The sequence below is a fragment of the Phycodurus eques genome, chromosome 15, assembly GCF_024500275.1.
Source record: "Phycodurus eques isolate BA_2022a chromosome 15, UOR_Pequ_1.1, whole genome shotgun sequence".
Lineage (NCBI taxonomy): Eukaryota > Metazoa > Chordata > Actinopteri > Syngnathiformes > Syngnathidae > Phycodurus > Phycodurus eques.
In genome coordinates this window covers 12,182,409-12,204,628 of record NC_084539.1, presented here as the reverse complement: position 1 = coordinate 12,204,628, position 22,220 = coordinate 12,182,409, and the positions used below count along the sequence as shown (strand labels likewise).

At 40.8% G+C, this 22,220-nt stretch overlaps 1 protein-coding gene across 2 annotated transcripts in view; it reads left to right on the top strand.

The window, feature by feature from the left end:
• The window catches only part of exd3 (exonuclease 3'-5' domain containing 3), a 47,563-nt gene extending 25,690 nt beyond the window's left edge, over window positions 1-21,873 (top strand). For both annotated transcript variants that reach the window (XM_061699091.1, XM_061699090.1), the window contains 2 exons: window positions 20,931-20,997; window positions 21,093-21,873. In XM_061699091.1, coding sequence (XP_061555075.1) covers window positions 20,931-20,997; window positions 21,093-21,400 — 375 coding nt within the window. In that variant the 3' untranslated portion in view covers window positions 21,401-21,873. The remainder of the gene's footprint in view (window positions 1-20,930; window positions 20,998-21,092) is intronic.
• The last annotated feature ends 347 nt before the right edge of the window (window positions 21,874-22,220 follow it).

The following is a 22,220-nucleotide window of genomic DNA, read 5'->3' as shown; positions in this document are numbered from 1 at the left end:
ACCAGGTCCAGCAGATAATGCGTCTGTGAAAAAAGGTCAAGACTCGGAGACATGTTTAAGATATTTCAGCCTAGGTGGAGGTCTGTGCCTGTGCCATTCTTGATGAGTCTTTGTGTGTGGGTGGTCTTGCGACAACACACATATGTAAATGGTGAGGATTGAGGAATGATGGTGATAAATGATAAGGGAGGGAATGCAGGGGAAGATGATAAATTAGAAACAATCATTGAAGAAAAGGAATGCAAGAGAGGAGAAAATAACTCAAATGCCATTTGCGTGTGTATTGTGAACACTATACGTTTCCCTGGGGGGGAAAAATGGTGGTGGTGCATTAATCATTCAACATGTGCTTTTGTGCATGTGTGTGTTGGTGCATGCAAGCTTCTGGCTGGTGGAGAGGTTTCGACAGGGCAGAGCGGTGCATTCCTGATGGGCGGTGATGTCATGAGAACTAGCTGTACGCTCGCAGACAGACAGCCCTGTTTATGTTCCCCTCCTGAGGAGAAACCACACTGCATGTGAGTGTGTGCACATGTGCACGATTGTGTGTATGCAAGTCTCTGTCCGACTGCGCGGTTGGCTCACGGGGGAGGCGGGGAAGCCGAGAGGCACTCGAGAGGGTCTACTTTCCCCCGTAGCTTGGGGAGAGGGAACCACTTACTGATGCCTTCCCCTCGAATGTCCTCACAGAAAGAGGAAGTTTCTCATGTTTTGCAGAACACAGTAGCTGCATGGCCTGACTGCTGCTGTGAGTGATTGCCCTTCCAGTCTCCTAAGGGAGGGATACTTCTGTGCTCCATAATAACAAAGCTGGGGTCAAGTAATGCCAACACCACCACACAAAAAATAGATCCTGAGTTTGTGTTTACACGACAACAATCTAGGAAAAACAAAAAACAAATAATTTTCATTTGAAAAGAAAATTTTAAAAAATTAAAAAAGGTTCACGTACAGATGATAATGTTGTCAAATTGATCCCCAGGCTGAAAAAATATAGTAACTGCCCTGGACAGCATTATTCTGCTCAATACAACACTGGTAACAGAGCCCGTGTTCCAAACATCTCGAGAAAGAGTTTCCCATTCCATCAGACTTTATGCATTTTATTAGTCTCCAAAGGACAATTAGACCAGCATCATAATGGCATATGTCGGCATTTTGTCCAACTTTTGCAAACTCAACTCTTAAAACATTGCCTGCGATCGATCTCAACAAATTCTATCGATGAAACATAACTGAAAAACCTGTTGAGAGGATGAGTCATAGCAGCCATGTATTTCCCTCCCCAGATACTGCTGCTGTGTCTGTGGTCATGGTTTAATGGTTTCCCTTGCGATAGTGAAATGTGATCTTGGGTCTTTGCAGTTTAGTGAAGCATAGAGCATTCTCCCACACTCAAGTGGCAGTGCAACATAGCAAAGCTCTTTTGCTGTTCATTCTGCTGAACACAGCTTGCATGATTAGGAACTCTTCCCGCCCTTCTCAACAGGGAACTTGGTTGTTTAGGTTTATTATTATCTTGACTCTGTGGCACAGTGGCTTGCGTTTATGCCTTGGCGTGTCTCGTCTACATGCAATCATGCGTTTCTTGTCTTGTTTGTTCATGCTTTTACTTGACAAAATGTTGTCAGAAACCCATTTTTTCTTGTTGTGTTGTTGATGTGACTTCTAGGAGAGGGTACCTTGATTATAGGTTCACGCTTAAGTGTTTGAGGGCTACATAAATTTGGTGCATGCAAACAACTTTACAAGTTGGCCAGTAATCTATAGTGGTGGGTTCCAAACTGCTTATTTTCCTGTACTTTATTCATTCTTTTTTCATTTTGTTTATCCTGTTTGCCCACTTTTATCTTCCTTCAACTTCATTATCTGTCTATTGTCAACAGGGTTACATAAAATATTATTATTATTATATTAAATATTATTAGCCATTCTAGTCAAGTTGCATTTTGAATAGCATGTTGCAGAGGTCAGAACAATGTTTAGGTAAGAGTCTCCAAAATATTCTTTCTTTGCTACTAGTCATAGCGCAGCAAGCTGAAAAACAATGATCCCAGGGGTTCGGACATGCTTACAAACAATACCAATATCGTCTTAATATACTTTTTTTCTCTATCAGTCTAAAACTCTTTCTACTCGTATATATGACCTGAAAATATTTGTCTGCATTTTGGGTTCAGTTTCTTCAACAAGGCATTATAGCAAGCAGCAAATCATGTACCGTCTTGAATAAAGAATATAATTTTTCATGACATCGTTCTCAAAATACACCAATCTGGAAGACAAGCCAGCAAAGTGCCATTAAACTGGCGAGCGTGACTTTTTTTTTTTTGCTCTCCTTCCATGATTTGTCCTTCTCCTTCCATGATTTTGGTTAATAGTTCGTTTATTTAATGGTTAATTTTGGTTAATAGGTCTGCCTGCATGGTCTTTTGAATTATGATTATATGTTTTTATTGATGAAAGTTTGTAGCTTAGGCTTTGGAAGAATATCTTCAGTTTTGGGGCTTGCTCTTGTGTCAGTTATGTTTGACTAGAAATGTGATGGGCTCAAATAACCATTTTATTAGCATTCTAGCCCAATGTGAAAATAGTGACGAAAGATGAGGAAGGTTGTTAAAATATAACTGGAGTGAGAAGTTTTAAAAGGATGTTTGTGGGGCCTTCGTGGGCACCCATTTCTTAGTTTCCTTCTCGTTTCCTCCTGTTACACAGTCGGATTAAAGTGAATGCACTTGGCGGGTGGGAATAGCCACAGGCGGATACCCCTCACCCCCAGGGATGTGAGAGGTAGAAGTCTAGGGAGGTCAGGCTTGCTTGGCCTGGGAAAGGCCTGGACGAGCACAAGAGTCTGTGGGGCTTTGTGAGATACAGTAGATGGAGTGGATAAGTATGCTGATTAAAAAAAGAACTGATGTAGAGATAGAAACGAGTCCAATGAAACAGAAATCACGGGAAAACATGACATGTAATGCTCAATTACATTTAGGTTGGTGTGACATCCTTTAGTGTCATAAAACATAAAAGTCATACATTTAAGACAAATAGGAAACAATAGAGATTTACTGCATGCATAGGGAAGAGATTAATGTAGATTATACATAAACAGATATGTTTTCAAGAGTAGATTTCTTGGACTTGTATGTTAGAATACGGAGGATCTACTGTAAATGGAATGGAAAATTAGAGCTGCAGAAGTTACAAAAAAAAAAAATATATATGTATATATATATATATATATATATATAAAATGATGATATGCATTAGCATCTTTTCCCATTTCCTCCTCCTCCTCCCCTCTCAGGCCAAGAAAACCTAGTGTCTATGTTTCTCATAGGAACTTAATTCCGGTATTTTATCTTGCGTCATCAAAGTGTGTTTGCATGCGAGTATTTTTGTGTATGCTCTCTGGAGACTAGTAGCATTGCCTATGGACCAAACACAAATAAACACCAATATGGCTTGATTTCCACAAAAAGATATTGCTGTTAGGACACAAGTTTCGCATTGCCTCTGCCAACTATTCCAGTCATGTCTGCTCTGAACTTAGGTCAGTTCGCCCGTGTGGTTTTCGGTGGCAATGTGGTTGCGGGTGTTACTAGGTGTGTGTTTCTGTTGCATTAATGTGTTTTTTGGGTGGGGGTGTTTGAGGTCAAGGGTGCCAAGCTGCTACTATCTTGTTAACTGTAAGAAATGTGTGTGAGAGCCAGAACCTGCAACATGTCCCACCACAGCTGAGATGAGAATTAATACTGGAACTCAAGCCACTCAGTGTCACCTTCTGTTGCCAGTGTAAACCAGAGGTGAATAAAGTGTCTGAGTACCTGTCTGTCTGGATGATGCCATGGATTTGTTACATGCAGCTTCTTTGGATCCGGGGAGGCATTTCTGTCTTTAGTTCTTTCTTTCCCTCCATTTTCCTGCTGTCTATTTTGGTCAACTGGTGGTCCGTTCCCACAGTGCTGCTGTTCCCATGGTTATCGCCGCGGAGATAGCGAATGGGGGGGTTGGGGCGGCGGCACTGGGCTTGATGGAGAGCGGTGGAGACAGCGTTGCTCTGTTCCAAGGGATCGGGGGTCTACGGTGGGGGTGAATGGAGGGTAAGGGGTTCAGTGTGTGTGTGCGTGAGCGTGTGTGTGCTTGAGCGTGTGTGAGCGTGTGTGATGTGTAGCTCCCATGAACATCACAGGTGGCCTACGAGGATTCAGGATCTTGCTGATACAATGTTTAATTGAATTACCAGTTGGTGATGTGCTTTTCAGTCCCATACATGAAACTAGAATCAATCATATTAGCTATGGATGACACAGCCTATCGTATAATTACATAGATTATCATATAATGTAACAATAAATCTTGCACTTTGTTCACAATGTTATTTATTTATTTATTTTTTTGTTTAGATATTTTTTTTTGCCTCATTTACACATCACACACATCACATGAACACATCACTAGTTCACAGAAGTCTAGAAGTCTAGTTTTCTAGTCTAAATTTTCAATTAAATCTTCATTTAATTGAAAATTTACTGAAATTTACAGTTATGAAGGGCTATGTTAATTTAACTGACTGGGTTTATACAACTCTATCATGAGCCTTCTTTGCAAGAAACAAACTAACATTGGCATGAATATTCAACTTGATGAAATTTGAGGACACTTAAGTAAAACGTTGACAGATTTTCACATGTATGGACTTTGGTGCCCTTATACTCAACTCTATACTTCTGCATTTCATCTTACTTCCATACTTAAACTCGCAGTAAGTTACATAGTATCAGTGTCGGGCAGAATCCTTGCAGCTCCAAAATCATTATTTTTCAGGAAATAAACATAAAACAGCATATTTTTGGAGTTAATAAATATTTTACCGTTAAAATGGGCAAGCTGTTTTCAATATGTTAGACTGGTTAATAATTTGTGCAAATAGTATACATTTTTGACACCCGACAGCGATCATAAGCAGTACACACACACACACACACAATTTCCACCTCTGCATGCTTGCCCACTCTGCATCCATTGCGCCTGGTCATCCTGGAAGGGGGATACCTCCATCTGATCCCTTCTCAAGGTTTCTTCCGTTTTCCCAAATGTGTTTTCTGGGAGTTTTTCCTTGCTCGGATGGGGGATTTAGACCAGGGGATTTCATCGATCGCTGTACACTACAGGCTTGTGAAACCCTTTGAGACTCTTTTGTGATGAAGGGCTAAATAATTCAACTTGACTTGACATACAATGGTAAATATGGACATATTTTTTTCATAAAGTAAAACACCAGTTTGACCACCGTTCATTTAAAAAAAAAAAAGTCCCTAACTTATGGTCGGAACACAAAATTGGGTTGCTGGTCAGTTTTTATTGTCAGTGTCTAACCTGCTTTAAAGCTTATTGATCATCAAATTAAGGTCTTCCATGTTCTTTGTCATTGGTTTATTTACAGTCACTTTACATGTCACTGTTAGGGCCATACAGGTAAAATTTGAGGAAGTTGGGTTTTGAGCTGAAATACTTTAGGAAACCCTGAAAAAACATGAAAGTTTCCATGGCTGCATGTTAGGCCCTTGGGCTTAAGAATGAAGGTGAGGTGACAAAGGTGGCACAGGAAGTTGAGAGGAAGGGTAGTTGCCTGAAGCTGCTTTGGCGGCAAGGACGAGTGAAAGGATGGGAGCAAGCCCGCATGGGGAGGGAGGGGAGGGGTGTGGGGCTCAGAAAGAGGGTTAGATTCAGTTCCCACACTTCTAATTACTGTGTCACTGGAGACTGAAAGGGGACTGCCCCTGGCCCTAGGGAATTTGCTAGGGCCGATTGCGGAGAGGGAGAAGCATCGGAGGGAAGGAAGGAAGGGTAGAATTAAAGAGTGTGCGTGACAGAAGAACTTTCTCCATCATCCCCTCTCTTGGTTTTACCTCCCTGCATTCACACTCAAGTGATTTATTTCATTGCAAGACCAACTTTCTCTGAATTTACCCACATAGCCCAAAGTCTCACCTCCGACCCAGCCTCCTTAAGCCTTCTTTCACTCCTCCAGCTCGGTTCTGTCTTCCCCTGCAGTCTTTTCATCATCGTGTAGCCTACCGCCACCCTTCTTCACCCTCATATATATTCCCTTTTTAACCTTCTCTCTGCTTCCCGCCTAATACCGTGTCCCCCTCCTGTGTGTCTTGTTGACATGGGCAAGGCTCCCTGAGACACTTTGATGTGAGTTTGATCTTACATGCACACACAAATCCACTGATGTCTTATCCCGCATGATTATTGCCACTTAACCCCGAGCTCCCAACCCTCTTTTATTTTTCTTTATCTCGCCTTTCAATAGCCAGTGCACCTTTGCTTTCAACCTGATAACATATTTGATGTCAACAAGACAAACGGCATGTGAGGGAGTCAGACTTGGAAAACAACCCCTATTCAGTTTGGACCCCTTGTGTGTCAATCAAGGAATTTTGAATTAACCTAAAGCCTAGAATATACACTACAAGACTATAAAAAGTGACTATGATCCAAAATAAGTTTAAAATTGAGACGGATCCACATTAATAAATATATTGCCATCTGCAGAAATACAGGAAAAAGGACAGTATTAACCTGCAAGTTCAATATTTATTAATGACAGTCTGTAATATCTGTCAACTTTCGGTTAAATAACTAGACAACCAGCCCTGATCAGTGACCACAAACAATGGACCGTAATTTCTCACATTATTTTTAATGGACTGTAAAGGAAAAATAAATTCACTACAAGAAGAATAATGACACCGCTTATTAATGTTTTGTGTTAATATAGCTAATAACCCAAGTTCTAAGTCACGTCTACCAAACAGTATATATGGCATTTACAGTATGTAAAAAAAAAAAAAAAAAAAAAAACTATAATAATTTGATTATAACTGATAACTGAAAAAACTTGTATACCTGCTGCATGACTAATAAAATAGTTACATTTTACTCTTGGACCTTTTATGTTTTTTCTCTCTCTTTGGAGAAGGCCTGTCTAAGGCTGTTATCACACATGCCTTGTTTGCTTTGCCGAAAACAAACTGGTTTGATTGGTCAGGAAGTGCAGTTCATTTGGTCAAGTGTGAGCACTGTCATCTGAACATCGGTGCTCACCAAGCAAATGGACCGAGACTCTTGAAAAAGTCTTTGGTACCTTTCGTTTCAGCTCAAGTGTGAATGCTGCAGGGATCATCGTTAAAATTATAGACAAAAGCATATGGAGAACATGACAAATGAACAGTAATGATTGACATTTAAGCACTGTGACATGTCAGTTGCTAAATGCTTTATACTACCATAAGCTATTGTAACAGAGCAGACAGAAATATTCTTTTGACTTGAGTTTCACCATACATTCAGTCACCAATGCTGTGCCATCTGTTTGTGACTTTTTGCTTTTCCTGAGCAACCTTTGTTCCGGTGATTATTTAGTATGAACGCTAAGAGAATCAATAAGAAACTTGTGACCCAAAACTCACAGGCTTTGGTTTGGATCAGAGTATTACCATTGCAAGTGTGAAAACAGCCTCAAAGGGTTTTGAATAACAAAATAACAATTGTTTACCCCAGTTTATACTGCCTACCTTGGCTGTTTTTACTGTTGCATTCACACATACAGTACAAATAGTGGGCAATTGCCAAAAGTTTCTAAAATGACACCTTGTCCTTCCAAAAGCCCTGTCTCTGGTCTCGTTTATGGTGACCTTCCATGTCCTACAGAAATAGGGCCCTGCTTGCGGCCGCCGCTATTGTCAATATTTACAGTCTTGGATCAGTCACTCTACATTACAATAACATTCCCCGCGTGCCTCTGCATCAAGAACAGATGAAAAAAATAAATAAAAGTGAGGCGTACTACAGGGTTTACTCTGCGGCCGCAGTGATTAACGTTGAGCGAAGGAATCTGCCCGTGGCTCTCCCATGACGAACCTTGTGTTTGTGCGTATGTGTGCGCAAGTGGAGTTCACGTTCCTGGCTTTAGGTTGACAGTTTAGAGTGTGGGTGTTGGGACCGTTTCAGAGCTGTCGGCGCATGTCAGGTGAAGCAGTGGATGTCTGAACAAAGTGTACTTCGATTGATGTGTTGTCTCTCTCGTCAGTCTCTCTTAAATAGATCAAGCAACAGTTGTCAGTTTAGCGTTTGTCTTTGTTGCATGCGCAATAGCAAGACCCAAAATAAAATTTCTCTTCACCAAAACAGGCAGTGAAGTATCCCAGGTTACAACCAGAGTTTAGATTGAGCGTTTTAACCTTGGCTATAGCGAGCTAAACAACAAACAGTTTAATTATAGCTTTTCAATGGTGTTCCTTTCAATCAGCGAGATTTAAAAAGGCATTAACAGCCATCAGAGCACCATCCACAACATTATGTTGGCATGAAAAGGACTTTACTCCACTTCTAAAACACCAATTGTTTTTCATTTTTACCCATAATGCCAAAAGCGACCCATCAATAGAGGCTGGGTGGTTGTCTAATCCAGCTTTTTATGCGTTTTTATCCCTCCTCAAAACACATTGCGAGCAAACCGTATTGTCAACGGACCTTTTCAGCACACTGTTTTTCCTGAGCTGCTTGTCTTAGGACTGGCCTCAGCTATCTGGCGTCTGAAGAGGGAAGAAAGAGTGCTCAGAGAAACAGAGAAAGGAGGAGGTTAGAGGTGAGAGACAACCAGAGAGAAGTGGCAAGGGATATTGAAGGGAACCCTGGAAGGGGGTAGATGAAGCTCTAAGCAGGACATAGAGCAAGAGAGACAACATAGGTTCAACTGGAGAGCGAGAGAGAAAGAGGTCGGGGTTGAAGGTTGAGTGGGGAGAAAACAGAATTAACTGACTATGCCAAGCCGAGGGAAAGCATTAGTGCTATTTGTGTGACAGGCAGACTGTTATCTTCTCTATGATAGACTGTTATCTTCTTCAGTAATCCTTGAGCTCCAATAAAAGGGGCCTAGGGAGGCGAAGAACAAGGAAGAAATCTTGTATGAGAAAACAGTTGTGAATGGGATACACATTTTTTATTATTAAAAGGTTTTCACATACAAACATTCATACGGACCCGCAAAAACTACTAAAACCCTGTACTATTCATGCCTGAGCAGTAGGTGACTGTGTCACTTTATAGAGAAACACTGCGCAAGCAAGCACACATACTTCTTGTCCACCAAAAAGGCTTTTGAATACGGTTGAGACTCTGGTAAGTTGCTGCACAGTTTAGCTCAGTAGCGGTGTCATAAATATACACTTTGTTATAAGCATTCGGTCCACCATTTTCACTTTGTCTGTGATTTACTTGTACATGCCCGGACTGAACAATTAACAAGCATTCAGACTTCCATTTTTAGACCGGTTTTCAAATGTTTACAAACAATTTACAAATGTGACCACTCTCCTTCTCCAAGTACCAGTTTTATGCCTACATGTAGTCACAAAATTGGACCCGTGGGCTTGACAGCAATGGAGGCTTAAAAGTAGAGTGTGCAGTTCTCAAACTACTAGCAAGATTTGACTCTGGCCTAACTTAACTCTCCGCCTGCCACTTCGCGTCTCTGCCGAAAGAAATACCCCCAGCTCACTAACGCGCGTGCACGATAGCTACAGTACATTGTTAGTCTGGCTTATTCATGATGCCGTATTGCCAAACATGAAATGTTACTGGTCTGATGATGTTTTTTTTTTTTAGATTGTACAATCAATTAAAAATACAAAAGAGGTGGTCGACTTAATTGACGACCCGGTGAGAATGGTGACATGATAGAATTAGTGCTTTTCCAAGCCCAGCGATGCAGCCGTCCACGTTTAGGACACCACTGTTATATGTTTACCCTTGATTTGTCTCGAGAGCTGTCAAATCAATCCGTCCATCCATTTTCTTTACCGCTTATCCTCGCTTGGGTCGCGGGCTGCTGGAGCCTATCCCAGCTATCTTCGGGCGGGAGTCGGGGTACACCCTGAACCGGTTGCCAGCCAATCGCAGGGCACATAGAAAGAAACAAACACTCACATTCACACCTACGGGCAATTTAGAGTCCTCAATCAACCTACCATGCCTGTTTTTGGGATTTGGGAGGAAACTGGAGTGCCCGGAGAAAACCCAGCCAGGCACGGGGAGAACATGCAAACTCCACATAGGCGGGGCCGGGATTTGAACCCCAGTCCACAGAACTGTGAGGCAGATGTGCTAACCAGTGGGTCACCGTGGCGGCAGCTGTCAAATCCTTTCGTTTTAATTTTTGTTGCTGAGGGGAGTTAAATAATTTGGGCGAGAAACTATAATAATCCCCTTTTCAAGAGTCTGCCGTGTGTCCCCACAAGGTTCTGTGAGCGGCGGTGCGCTTGAGCAAATGATTGACAACACTAATCAGTTTGTGGCCTCAAGCTGAAGCGCACTTGGGTTCTGCAGCAAGACAACGATCCAAAATACACAAAATACTGTGGCATGACCTTAAAATGGCCGTTCATGCTCAAAATCTCTCCAGTCTTGCTGAATTAAAACAATTCTGCAAGGAAGTTTTTCCCAAAATCTCTCCACAGAGATGTGAAAGACTCATAGCCAGCTATAGAAAAGACCTGAGTTCAGTTGTTGATGCTGAGGGTGGCTCAACCGGTTTATTAGGTTTAGGGGGCAATTACTTTTTCACGCAGGGCCAAGTAGATCTGAATATTTTTTTCTCCTCAATAGATAGAAAAAACTTCATTTTATGCTTACTTGGGATATTTTGTCTGATATTTACCTTTGTTTGGTGTTCTTTGGCATTAAAGTGGGGAATCTATGCAAAAAAATAAGAATTTGAGAAGGGAGCGAATACTTTTCAGGTCACTGTATATTTGATGAATTAGCAAGATGTTAACATATACATGATGTACTGTAGGTTACAGCTTGTCAGGCTTTTTGTACCACAGCTAGACGATATGCACAACTGGGAAGTTCTGAACAACTTCTATGAAATCAGCGGCTGCTGGAGAAGGTCGTTAAATGTTTGTTTTTACATCTATGCCGTGTATGCAACGACCTGTGTGGGTTTTCTGTGTACAAGTGAAGTGAGTCAGAGGAAGGAGTGTGTGATATCAAGTCCAGACAAGCTCTGCCGTTGTCCAAGTCCAGGGTACCGTCAGGTGGTAGTGGTTAGTTAACCGAGCTGCAAATTACGTCAGACTTGGGGTTCTGAGACACTGGCCAGATCCCCTCAGGATCCTGTGGGAAAGGTGACCACAATACTTCTCTCAGCTTCCCTCCAGCTTGAGTGGAGTATTGACTAACCAAGCTTTGAACACAGCATTTACTGTCAGCTCTTATTCTAAATGGACTAACACCTGCATAGAAATGGCAACACATTTAAGCCCAGGTGGGCAGAGTAGCCAAATATTGTACTCAAGTAAGGGTACTGTTACTTCAGTACACTATGACTCAAGTAAAAGTATTTCAGTAAGTACAGTATGCAGTGAAAAAATACTCAAGTACTCAGTAGTTGGTCTAACTTCTGATTTATTATGTTTTAAATCAGAGCATGAAGGTCAACGAGACAAAAATAATGTGCAAATTCAGATATTTCCAAACAAAGTAACTTCTTACTAAACATAGTTTGTAAAGTCAACATAGTTTGAATGTGAGGCCAGGGGAGTTGTGCCTCTTCTGACGGAGTCGCACACCAGTGTTTCTGCCACGCTTTGTGACTGTGTCACTTTGAACATTTTTCTTCTTTGTAAGGCCGTACACATGATGATGTGCGGTCATGTGACTGCCTGGCTCCGTTTGATTGTTGAGATTGAGTCAAATGTTGTAGTGGTTACGTTGGATTGGTGAAAACAGAGTCATGTGATAGTGCCCGAGGCAGAGGTCTCGCTGATAGATAGATAGATAGATAGATGTAGTAAGTGGAATGTATCTCATTGTTACAGAGTAAAAGTAGCATTTCTTCTTACAAAATACTCAAATAAAATGTATGTTCCATTAAAAATACTACTGACATGTAGACCTTTTTCAGAAGGGTTTTATGTAAATGTAAAGGAGTAAATATATGGCATTACTAACTATGCATGGTCATAGATTATCACAATGTTTTGTCCCAGGTGTCCTCCAGTATTAGGCTATATACGTGTGTGTCAAAGTTGTGTCAGTTATATACGTGTGTCAAACAATAGTTGACACAAAAAGGCCCAACTCAAAAGAGCACCTTTTGAATTACATCAAATGTATGTGGAAAAACAGTCCTAACTTTAAGAAACTTGAAGAGATTAACCAAATTTGAACATGATTTTAAAAAAATCATAAATAAATCATTCAGCATGCAAAAATAAATTACTATGAAGCCACTGTCTCAATTTGGTTTGCCTGCTGGGTTCCAATAAAATGAATATATTTCTCTTTACTGCTTTACAGACATGTTTGGTTCCAGTTTAGGTCTGGTGTTGATTATAGCCACTTCCAAACCTCAGAGCATTTTTTTCTTAGCTCAAACAACTTGAGAGTGCCACTATTTTTCAGAAACACAGGCTAAGATCCTGGCATCGTCTATTAAGTTGTTGGCGCTACCTTCACACTGCTGTAAAAATCAGTCCCAGGTCTTTCTTCTCTTTCCCCATATGTGAATTTTTCTTGGCAATGTCAGCAGCACAAACCACACGGAATCTGATCTTTTCCAGATCGGATATGGGTCACTTCAACATGTGTTCTTGAAGTTGCTCTTAAACTCCTCAAAAGACAAGTATGAGTTGTAAAGAGATGTGACCTGACTTTAAAAAGGGGTAACAGACTTCCAGTCAAGAAGATTAATTAATTCAGTTTTATGCTTGCTTATTGAGTATTTTTGTTAATGCGTGAAGAACTCACCAGCATGAAGTCTAAACAGCACTTACTGTAAATGTTCTTTTAGTAAGTAAACAAACAAAATACAGTCAAACAAATGTTCAGCGGCCCGGAAGTCGTAGAATTTGAATTTCAACCATTATTTTCTGAAAAATATGTCCCTATAAAGCCACACAATACCCTAGAGTTCGTCGTTTATGATGTCATGCAAGGTCTATATAATGAAGAAAATGATTTCAGCATATCTTGTAATAATAACTAATATTACAAATCCCAGAATGCTTTGCTAGTGTGTTGGCCCATCAGTCTTGACCGGCAAGCGCCCCTTCCCTTTCTGCTGCAGTCGTTAGCAACTATGCTACCAGTCTCCTCGAGCAAATTTACACTCCCGTTCCCAAAAATGGTCAAATGAAAGATGGAAAACAGTTAACTTCCAAGACAGGTAGGAGGCAGATTATCTGTTCACTGAAGTAAAAGACAGATCTGTTTGTCATGTGCGGAGCAACGTGGTTGTAACAAAGAATATAACATAATTGAATTTTTTTTTTTTATGCTCTTTATCAACTCCGAGGCAGGGAGTGTCAATAGTTTAAGGTTTAGATTTTTATTGAAGGACATTCTTATTTTTTTGGGTTGTTTTGTTGTTGGCCTTTGAAAAAAGATTTATATCAAAAAGAAAGGTAGTTGGAGATGGATAAATAGAAGATAAAGAGACAGAAGAATTCATGGTATCTATTTAAATACAAAACAACAAACAAATACCACTGATGTCTTTTATCGCAAATTTTATTTCTTGTGTTTATAATATTAAAGTTTGTTTATTCCAGATTCAGTGTTTAAGCAAAATTTAAGTTTGTGGTCAATGATAAACTTTAACGCTACATTTCTGCAGAAAAGGGAAACGTGCACATCGCAGTGATTTTTCATTAAATATTGAGTTTGCCCCGCGACGTCACAATTTTTATTTTGGCCCACCGTGAATTTGAGTTTGACACCCCTGATCTAAAGAATACACTTTTTCCTTTTTCTTTGGTTTTGTTTCGTTGTGATGCCATCAAAGAATGTTGCCAATGATGGCAAAGAGGCGACTAAAGAAGTGGTAACTTACTGCAGGGGCACAGGCATCTCTGTCCAGACTGCTCAGTACAATAGGGCGAAGACGACATTAAGTCAACAATAATAATAAAAGAAGAAAGGCAGAATGTGCACTGCAAAGTGCTCTTGTTTTTTATGGACTTTACTTGGTTATGGACTTTTCTTGTATTTCCATTATTTCCTGTGGGAAAAGTTGTTTTGAATTATGGACAAAAATTAATTTGAATTCTGTTCAAATTTTAGCACCCCAGAACAAATTGTGGTCTTCCTCAGAGGTTTCACCGCATTGAATCTAAAATTTCATGGACTACTTCCATTGGTTACCTAATTTACAGTGCCGTGAAAATGTATTGCCTCCCTTCTCATATTCTTATATTTTTGCATAATTTCCCCCACTTTAATGTTTAATGTCACCAAACAAATGTAAATATCAGACAAATATAAGCCAGGTGAACTTAAAATGCTCTTTTTAAATAGTGATTTCATTTATTAAGGAAGAAAAACTATTCAAACTATTAAAAATTTTAGAAGGGGGTCAATACTTTTTCAGCACATTAGCTTCAGAATATGGGTCACTAATGCACTTCTGAATGGAAAGAAAATTAGACTGGGCTTTGGTGCATTATCTTTAAAATGGGTTGATGAAATCTTCAAAAATTGACCAAGTCAGTATCCATAGACCACTGACTGCTTTGGACCACCACTTTGTTCCGTTTTCTTTTTTTCAAGCACTGTCCTTGACTTCTATTTGTGTCCGTTTCCTCCTCATTCAATCAGGGGGGCTTACCCCGGCGGGAAAGTGACATCATTGAATCGCCTTTATGCTAACCGCTGGCTTATGTCACGTGAAAATTCCAGGTGGTGTGCATGCAAATAAAAATTAGCCCTCGAAGGCTTGTGTTTTTCTTGAGGAACCTCCACCACAGTGGGTAGTTCTTCTCAAACCCTCATGAGTTCCTAGAACTCTGGTTGTAAAACACCTCATATTGTACGCAGTGTGTGCTAACTGATTTATTTATGTATTTAATAAGTGCTAAAATTATTGGGGCGTTTGAAATGTGAATATTTGAAAGTGATTAATCTTTTTTGGCGCGCAACATAGAGTAACAAGGAGAGAATTTTGCAGCTTTTCTTGAATGTCTTATAATAAATCTTATGTAACGCACCTTGCATGACTCAGACAGTTTATAAATGCAGAAAAAACACTATAGTATGAAGGTACAACATAATTAACATCACGCATCATTTCCATGTGGCATTAAAACATTGTCGAACAGAATGACAGGGACAAAAAAAAATCACAATTCTGTCGACATGGGACAGTGGAAGAAAATAATGAAACTCTGAAATGTTTTTTTTTTTTTGTTTGTTTTTTCTTTCAAGGATGTACTTTTCATAAATATTGTATATATGCTTTAGACCGCAGCACTCTTGGACAGCGAAATTAAATATTCTTAACCTTTCCCTGGACTCCAAAGTTACAATAAGAATGAAAAGACAACATTTTCAAAGGCAAACGATGGTGCATGTCTTGCTTCCCACTTGTGCTTCATTTCTCCCAGTTCCCACGCTGCCCCTTTACCTGACTCACCAGAGTTTGAATCAAATCACCAGCACCCAATTGGCTGCCCAGACCATGTGACCTACATCGACCCTAAAAAGCGCCGCCTTTTTAGATTGGTGTAGGATTTTCCCATGGGAGCTGCCTATGGAGTCAGCGCCGGCCGGGTGTGTGAGTGCGTCGGGGGGGATTCCCCCCCACCACCTCCTCTCCAATATCCCCCTTTTGCTCCCCTTTTTTCCACCCCCTCCCATCCTTTGAAACACAGTATCACACTTTAGATGGCCTTTGTTGTCACAGCAAGGAGCATTCTTTCTCTGGCACGGCCACACGGAGTGTGAGAATGCCAGAGGTTCCCTGGAAAACACTGGAGGAACAAAAGAAGTAGACGACGTGTCGCAAGTGTCCAAAATTAGAAAAGTTAAATTAAAAGAGAGGTTTTGTTTGAATTTTTTTCATCCTTTTGATCTTGTCAAGTCTGTCATTTTTATGCTTGCTAATTGAAATGAGGTGAAGAAGCCTAGTGGTAAAAACCGAAACACACACCCATGCGGCTAAAGCTGGGCATGCACTGTGCCGTTTTAGAAGTGTTAGTTTTAAATTATGACTTAATTGCCTGTGACAGAAAGTCAAAGCTAACAATTGAAGTGCTCACAGTTTACGGACTGACTGAGAGTCATGACTTGACAGGTCACACTGTACATTTATGTTGTCGCTGTTCCATTCCAGTCCTGCAGCTCGTTTTAAACTTATGCCTACCTCTGAAAACAAAAAGAGAAATTTATTTCTGCCTTTTGTGGGGTTGCAATGCTGACAACAAAGCTGTATGCTTCACTTTTCAGCTGTGCCTTGATATGTACCGTTCACAAGATCATTTGTGTATATACAGTAGTTAGTCCACTTTGTGTAGCGTCAATAAGGGGATAAATGATTGGATATTAGGAAATCCAGTCATAACGCCGCTATGTTGAAAACCACAATTCTGACACCAAAAGTTTATCCGATAGCCAATGATTAATTGTTTCTCCTGTACACTAGAGAACGCTCAATCACACTTGAAAACCCTAATAAGTGAGTCAGTTGACTCAGAATCGGGTTCCAAATGTTGAGTTTTTAGTTAACACAACAATGGCATTTTGGTGTATGAAAACAGGTCTCAGTTTTTGAAAACAGCATGGTTATCATTTGTATTTAAATGGTGCAAAAACATAAAACCTGTACATGTGTTAAGTATTCAGTGTAACCATGTGGTGTACTTCACACATATAATAGTAGACCGCAGTACTGTTGCGTTTGTGTTAATTGTGCTCCTTTACCGAGTTGCATTACTTACAAACGTCAAAGTTTTCATGTCACACATGTCAATGAGAGCATTCAAAAGACTGTCTCAAATTAGACCCGAGAGGGCACACAATGAAGAAACCTTCCCATTATAAAATGAATTACAGTCATGAAACATTAAAGTTGTGGCTGAACCACCTGCATGAACGGGTATGAAAATAGCTGCTTTGCTTTCCGGTGATTTAAGAAAATGGTTTGCGTATTTGTTGTTTTGCCTGTGTAGACACGCTAGATTTGTATCATTGCAACTGTAATGTAGTGTTTTTGTGCAGCCGGGTGTGCAGACACCTGTGCACTTATGTAGCATTTCTTTGGCTCTTTATGAAATGCATAACAAAAAAAATCAAGCAGTTAAATACAGTGTTGCTGTGGAAAGCCCAGTCTTTATGTGCTTCGGCAAGCCAAAAGCAGCCAAAAAATGTTTAAAAAAAAAATAATAAACATCATCCGGTTTCAGGCAGTGAGTTGGAAGCATTGCCATCTGTATTCATTTAAACACAAACCACCCACTTTGACTAAACTCATTTTGCATTTATATTTCCATCTGAACCACGAAAGCATTTAAAGCATTCCACAAATATGTTCATACCACTAATCACCCTGTGTGCGCCTTCTTGTCCACTTTCACAGCATACCTGCACTTGTCACTGTGTTTTGATGAATCACGGAATGATTTCCATGGAGGTTGCGTGTGTGCCTGCCTGTGTGCGTGGCTTAGTCTTGGGAGTTCAGTTCAGGTTCTGGCTTGTTCTGCTCTGGGAAACTTTTGAGCTGAGCAAATAGCCCTCTGTTTTTCTGGCTGCCGCCTCACTCGTATGTGTGAGCCATGTGTGCGGCAGTTTGGATGCGCTCGGTTTTGCGCGCACTGCGAGTGTTTTATCTGTGCCGGTGGATTTTTCTCCAGTGTGTGCGCGAATTTGTGTTTTCGGTGTGTGTGTGTCTGAAGACGGAATAACAGGAGGGATGAGCCTCATTCCCACAGACAAGACAGGAGCTGACACTTCAGCTTCTTCCCACACCTCCACTGTCTAGCCGCTCTCCCCATGTCTTGACCTCAGTCACCACAGAGGCAAACACAGCTCACTCACAGCACAGCAATCCATCCATCCAGCCATTCATCCATCCATTCTCTGTACTGCTTATCCTCACTAGGGTCGCGGGTGTACTGGAGCCTATCTCCGCTGACTTTGGGCGAGAGGCACGGTGCACCCTAAACTGGTCGCCATCATTAACAGGGCGCATACAGTATAAGAAACGATCATTCACACTCACACCTAGGGACAATTTAGTCTTCAATTAACCTATCATGCATGTTTTTATAATGTGGGAGGAAACCGGAGACCCACGCAGGCATTGGGAGAACCTGCAAACTCCCCAGAGGAAGGCTGGAGCCAGGATTTGAACCCACAACCTCTGAACTGTGTGGTGGATGCGCTAACCAGTCAACCATTGTGCCGCCCTTTGGAGTTTTACAATAATACTTAATTTTCTTTTATAATTTATGGCTTAAAAACCAAGTCTGTCACTGAAATACACCCCTTCAGTTAATGAATGGGGTGATCATTGTCAAGCGCCTCTCAAATATCCACACACTTTCCTTTATTTCTTGCGGGTTTCCTCTCTTTGTATTATTATAATATACAGTAGCTACAGTGGCCAGGCCAATCCGCTTCTTCCTTGACAATCTCTCCATGTTTTTTGTGGTTCAATAAAAAAATAATACAGTTGCATATGTGGTGTTTCATAACGTTGATAAGAACACTAGGGGTTGCAGCTTTTCAGCTGCAGCAGTTTGGTTGTGTATACGAGGGTCAATTGCCTAGTGTGCGGGTGTTAGTCACTGTATTTTTTTTCTGCGATTGTCCAGTTCAGTCGCGTTCGGCCACGTTGCTCAGCGTGCAGCGACCCTAAGTTAAAAGCTTTCCTCTATAGTCACTGATAATACTTTTACTTGAGTGAGCTGCGTTGAATGGGGTTTGATTTACAGCGCAGCTCTTAAGTGGAATGCTGTTTGCTGGGTGGAGCTCAGGTGTGTTGACAAGGTTTTTAGCACTCACATGCTGTCAGGATGGTTCACAGACGAGTGTCTGTCTGTTTGCGCGTGTGTGTGTGTGCGCGAACATCGGGGGCCGGCAAACAAGAGGTCACTAATGTCCTGCTGCGGAGGCGGGGTGTCCTCCGCCATCGAGTAAAGGACAGCACGGACGTGTGAATGTTACTGAAGCGTAAACGCTTCTCCTGCACCCACACCCATAGATCTGAACTGTGTGTCACTCCTTTCACACCAGAGCAACAACGTGGGAAAAATGTCTGCTACTGGTACACTTTGCTAGTACAACTTTTTCAACAATTCACTTAGAAGAAGAAGAATCACCTTTATTGTCATGAACATGCATGCATGCACATGAAATTTGTTCTCTGCATTTTACCCATCGCCGTGCACACATACACATACACATGTTAGTGGAACACACTGGAGCAGGGGGCAGCTGAAGCACCCAGGGAGAATTTTGGGGCATCAGTGTCTTGCTCAAGGACACCACGGCCGTGAGTCCGGGGGATGTTGGCGGATGGTCCAGTCGGGGTCTTGAACCTAGGTCCCCCACAGTGGCAGGCGATGATCTTAACCATTGGGCCACGGCTGCCCTGCCCTTGCATATCTAGCCAAAACAAAAGTGAAGATGATCTTTGGGTGTATGTCTTGAAAGCATTCTAACAAGTACCACAATCCCATTAAACTTCACCACAGGTCCATTTAACTTCACTCTGTGCGAAAGATGAAGCAGTAGCAGCACCTTTTATGTCATGAATGACATTGAGACAAATGATAGCAGTTGAAATGTAACTAATTCACTGCCGTGGGTGTTTATATTCGTCAACAGGAATCCAACTGCTACCAACGTACACCACATACGTCAAGTAAAGTTTTCAATGGGTAAGCGTGGATGGGGGGCTTGCCAAGCTTGTCTGTGAAATTCAGGTTTGTAAACCACTAATGACGAACAGATCTCTGGAGACATTGCATCGTTTTGGATTTTAGATCAAAACAGCTAACAGATTGGGGGGTAAATCTCTGTTTGTCACTTCGATTATAAGGGAGAGAAATGCCAACAGGTTGGAAGTCGGACAGGTTTAGGCACCTCACACTCAAACAGTATGTACAGTCGACCCCCGCATACTCACGTTTCGACATCTGAAGATTCACCTATTCGCAGATTTATTTTCAATGTTTTTTTTCAATTTTGTAAAATTGTTTCCCTTTTTTGTTTTTTGTTTTTTGAAAAAAAATGCTTATTGGTGGTTTAGCCCTGCTTATTCAAGAATTTCTGGAGTTTCCCAAAAAAATAATAATTCAATGTAATTATAATAGCGATCCATTATCCGCGGATTTTCGCTATTCGCGGTCCAGCCCGGTCCTTATCCTCCACGAATAGCAGGGGACCACTCTATTGGGAAGGTATTAGCAGAGTTTGTGTTGTGGTAGGTAGTAGAAAGTGTCGCGATCGTGAGAAATGCCATGCAAAAGAGCCACTGAAGTTCTACTCGAACCATGTGGTGTATATAAATTATTTTGCCATCAAGGCTCTTTATAAATCTGGTCTTTGGTGTTTTATAGTTTGAGGTGTCACAAAAGCAAAAAAAAATATTGCGTCAAAGTCACTGTTTTGCTTGACGTGTCTTTTCTCAAAAAGCTAATTTTTGTGGTGTTTCGTGTTTTTGATTAAACCAAAATGCATGTTCTACTGCTGATTACTAAAGAGAGGAAAAAGCTAAAAACAAACCTTTTTTCTGGTGAAAGAAGAATTTCTACTTTCTGTTTCGGTAGGTTTGGTGCTTATATTGTCACAGAACACTATTCTGTGGGTCTTGAAATATCAGTCATGCTCTAAAATGGCTGGCAATATGTGGAACTCTGCTTTGAAAATGTCTGGCACTAAATGAGGTAATTGCAAATATTGGTAAATGTGGTTTTTTTCCCTTTTGTATAACTAAAATTCTCTAAGGTTACCAAACTAACTTACTAACTTGTTTATTCTTCTACTGCTCACATTTTTCTTCTCTTGACACTCCTTGTTGAAGACTGCTAAATCCTTTATGAATAGGTCGTCCTATATTGTTTGTTTGTTTATTGCAGGCGTGTAACAGTGATCAGTATGTGGCACTGCCCAGACAAGACATGATCCGGATGCTTAAACAGAAAGGTAAGTCAAGCTAGCATAACATTATGTTTATGTATGTATGTACGTACATACATGGAGCTCATTTTCAGCTTCTGCTTCTTACTTTTTCGTTGCAGGATTTCTACAGGCATCCGATACGTCACTGACACCACCAAAAGAGGAGTCGTTCGAGGATCTTGAACTCCCCAGGTATGGTCCTCGGTGTTACTGGGCCTCCGTGTCAGATCTGGACCCTGTGACCCTGAGCTTTCCTGGCGGGGCACCCATACAGCTGCACACAGTACCGCCGACTCTGGTGCCCAGGGTACAGCACTACTTTGTCTGTACCCGGTGTGGAAAGGTGTTTTGGGAGGGCTCTCACTTTGGACGTGTTCTCTCCATGTTTAAGGACGTCTTGCACGTCACAGATGAGGGTACAGAATAAACATTTAAGGGGCACGGCAGAAATGTCAAACATTACTGTAAGGAAAATACTGATAGGAGGTTGTCCAAATCTAGTGATGCCACAAAATTGTTATAAATTGTTAGATTGTTTTTAGCTTACCTTTTCCTAAGCTAAAAAGTCAACGCATTCATCATCACATTTCATTGAGGATTTTTTGTTAAAGCTTTAAAATAGAGGGAACCAAATATTGTTGTTAGATGTTACTTATCTGCCGTGAAATAATTTAAAATATGAACCTTGAAGACACCATCCAATTAGAAATTGTTTTTGAATTTTTTTCCTAACTTTTTATTCCAACTGTTTTGTAATTGTTTTTTAAATTGTCTTTATTTCAGAAGCTGAGCAAAAACAGGTCACTTTTTGTTCTTTTTCATGCAGATTCTCTGAGTGTATCTTAATCGTTGAATTGTAAATTCAGTATTTGTTAATAAAATAGTTGTTCTTCTAATTAATTGTGCAGCATTGAGAAAATGTACTTGCTGCTGTTGTTTTCTAAAAAGGATAAAGCTGCACAGGTGTAACAGCTTGGGGTGTGGGGGTGGGGGATTCTGAAATTCTGACATGAATGAGTAACCCAATACGTGGCGAGAATTCCTCCACATTTTGTCTCTAACCACTTTTCCTCTCTTCCCAAATCCTTCATTGACCTTGTGTTTGCCCTTGAAGGTTTTAGGAGATCCACATGCATTTCTTCCTCGTAAAATCTACAGAGGTCAGTAGCGTAGCAAAACATTGTACTCAAGCAAGAGTACGGTTACTTTCGAATAATATGACTCAGGTAAAAGTAAAAAGTACTCAT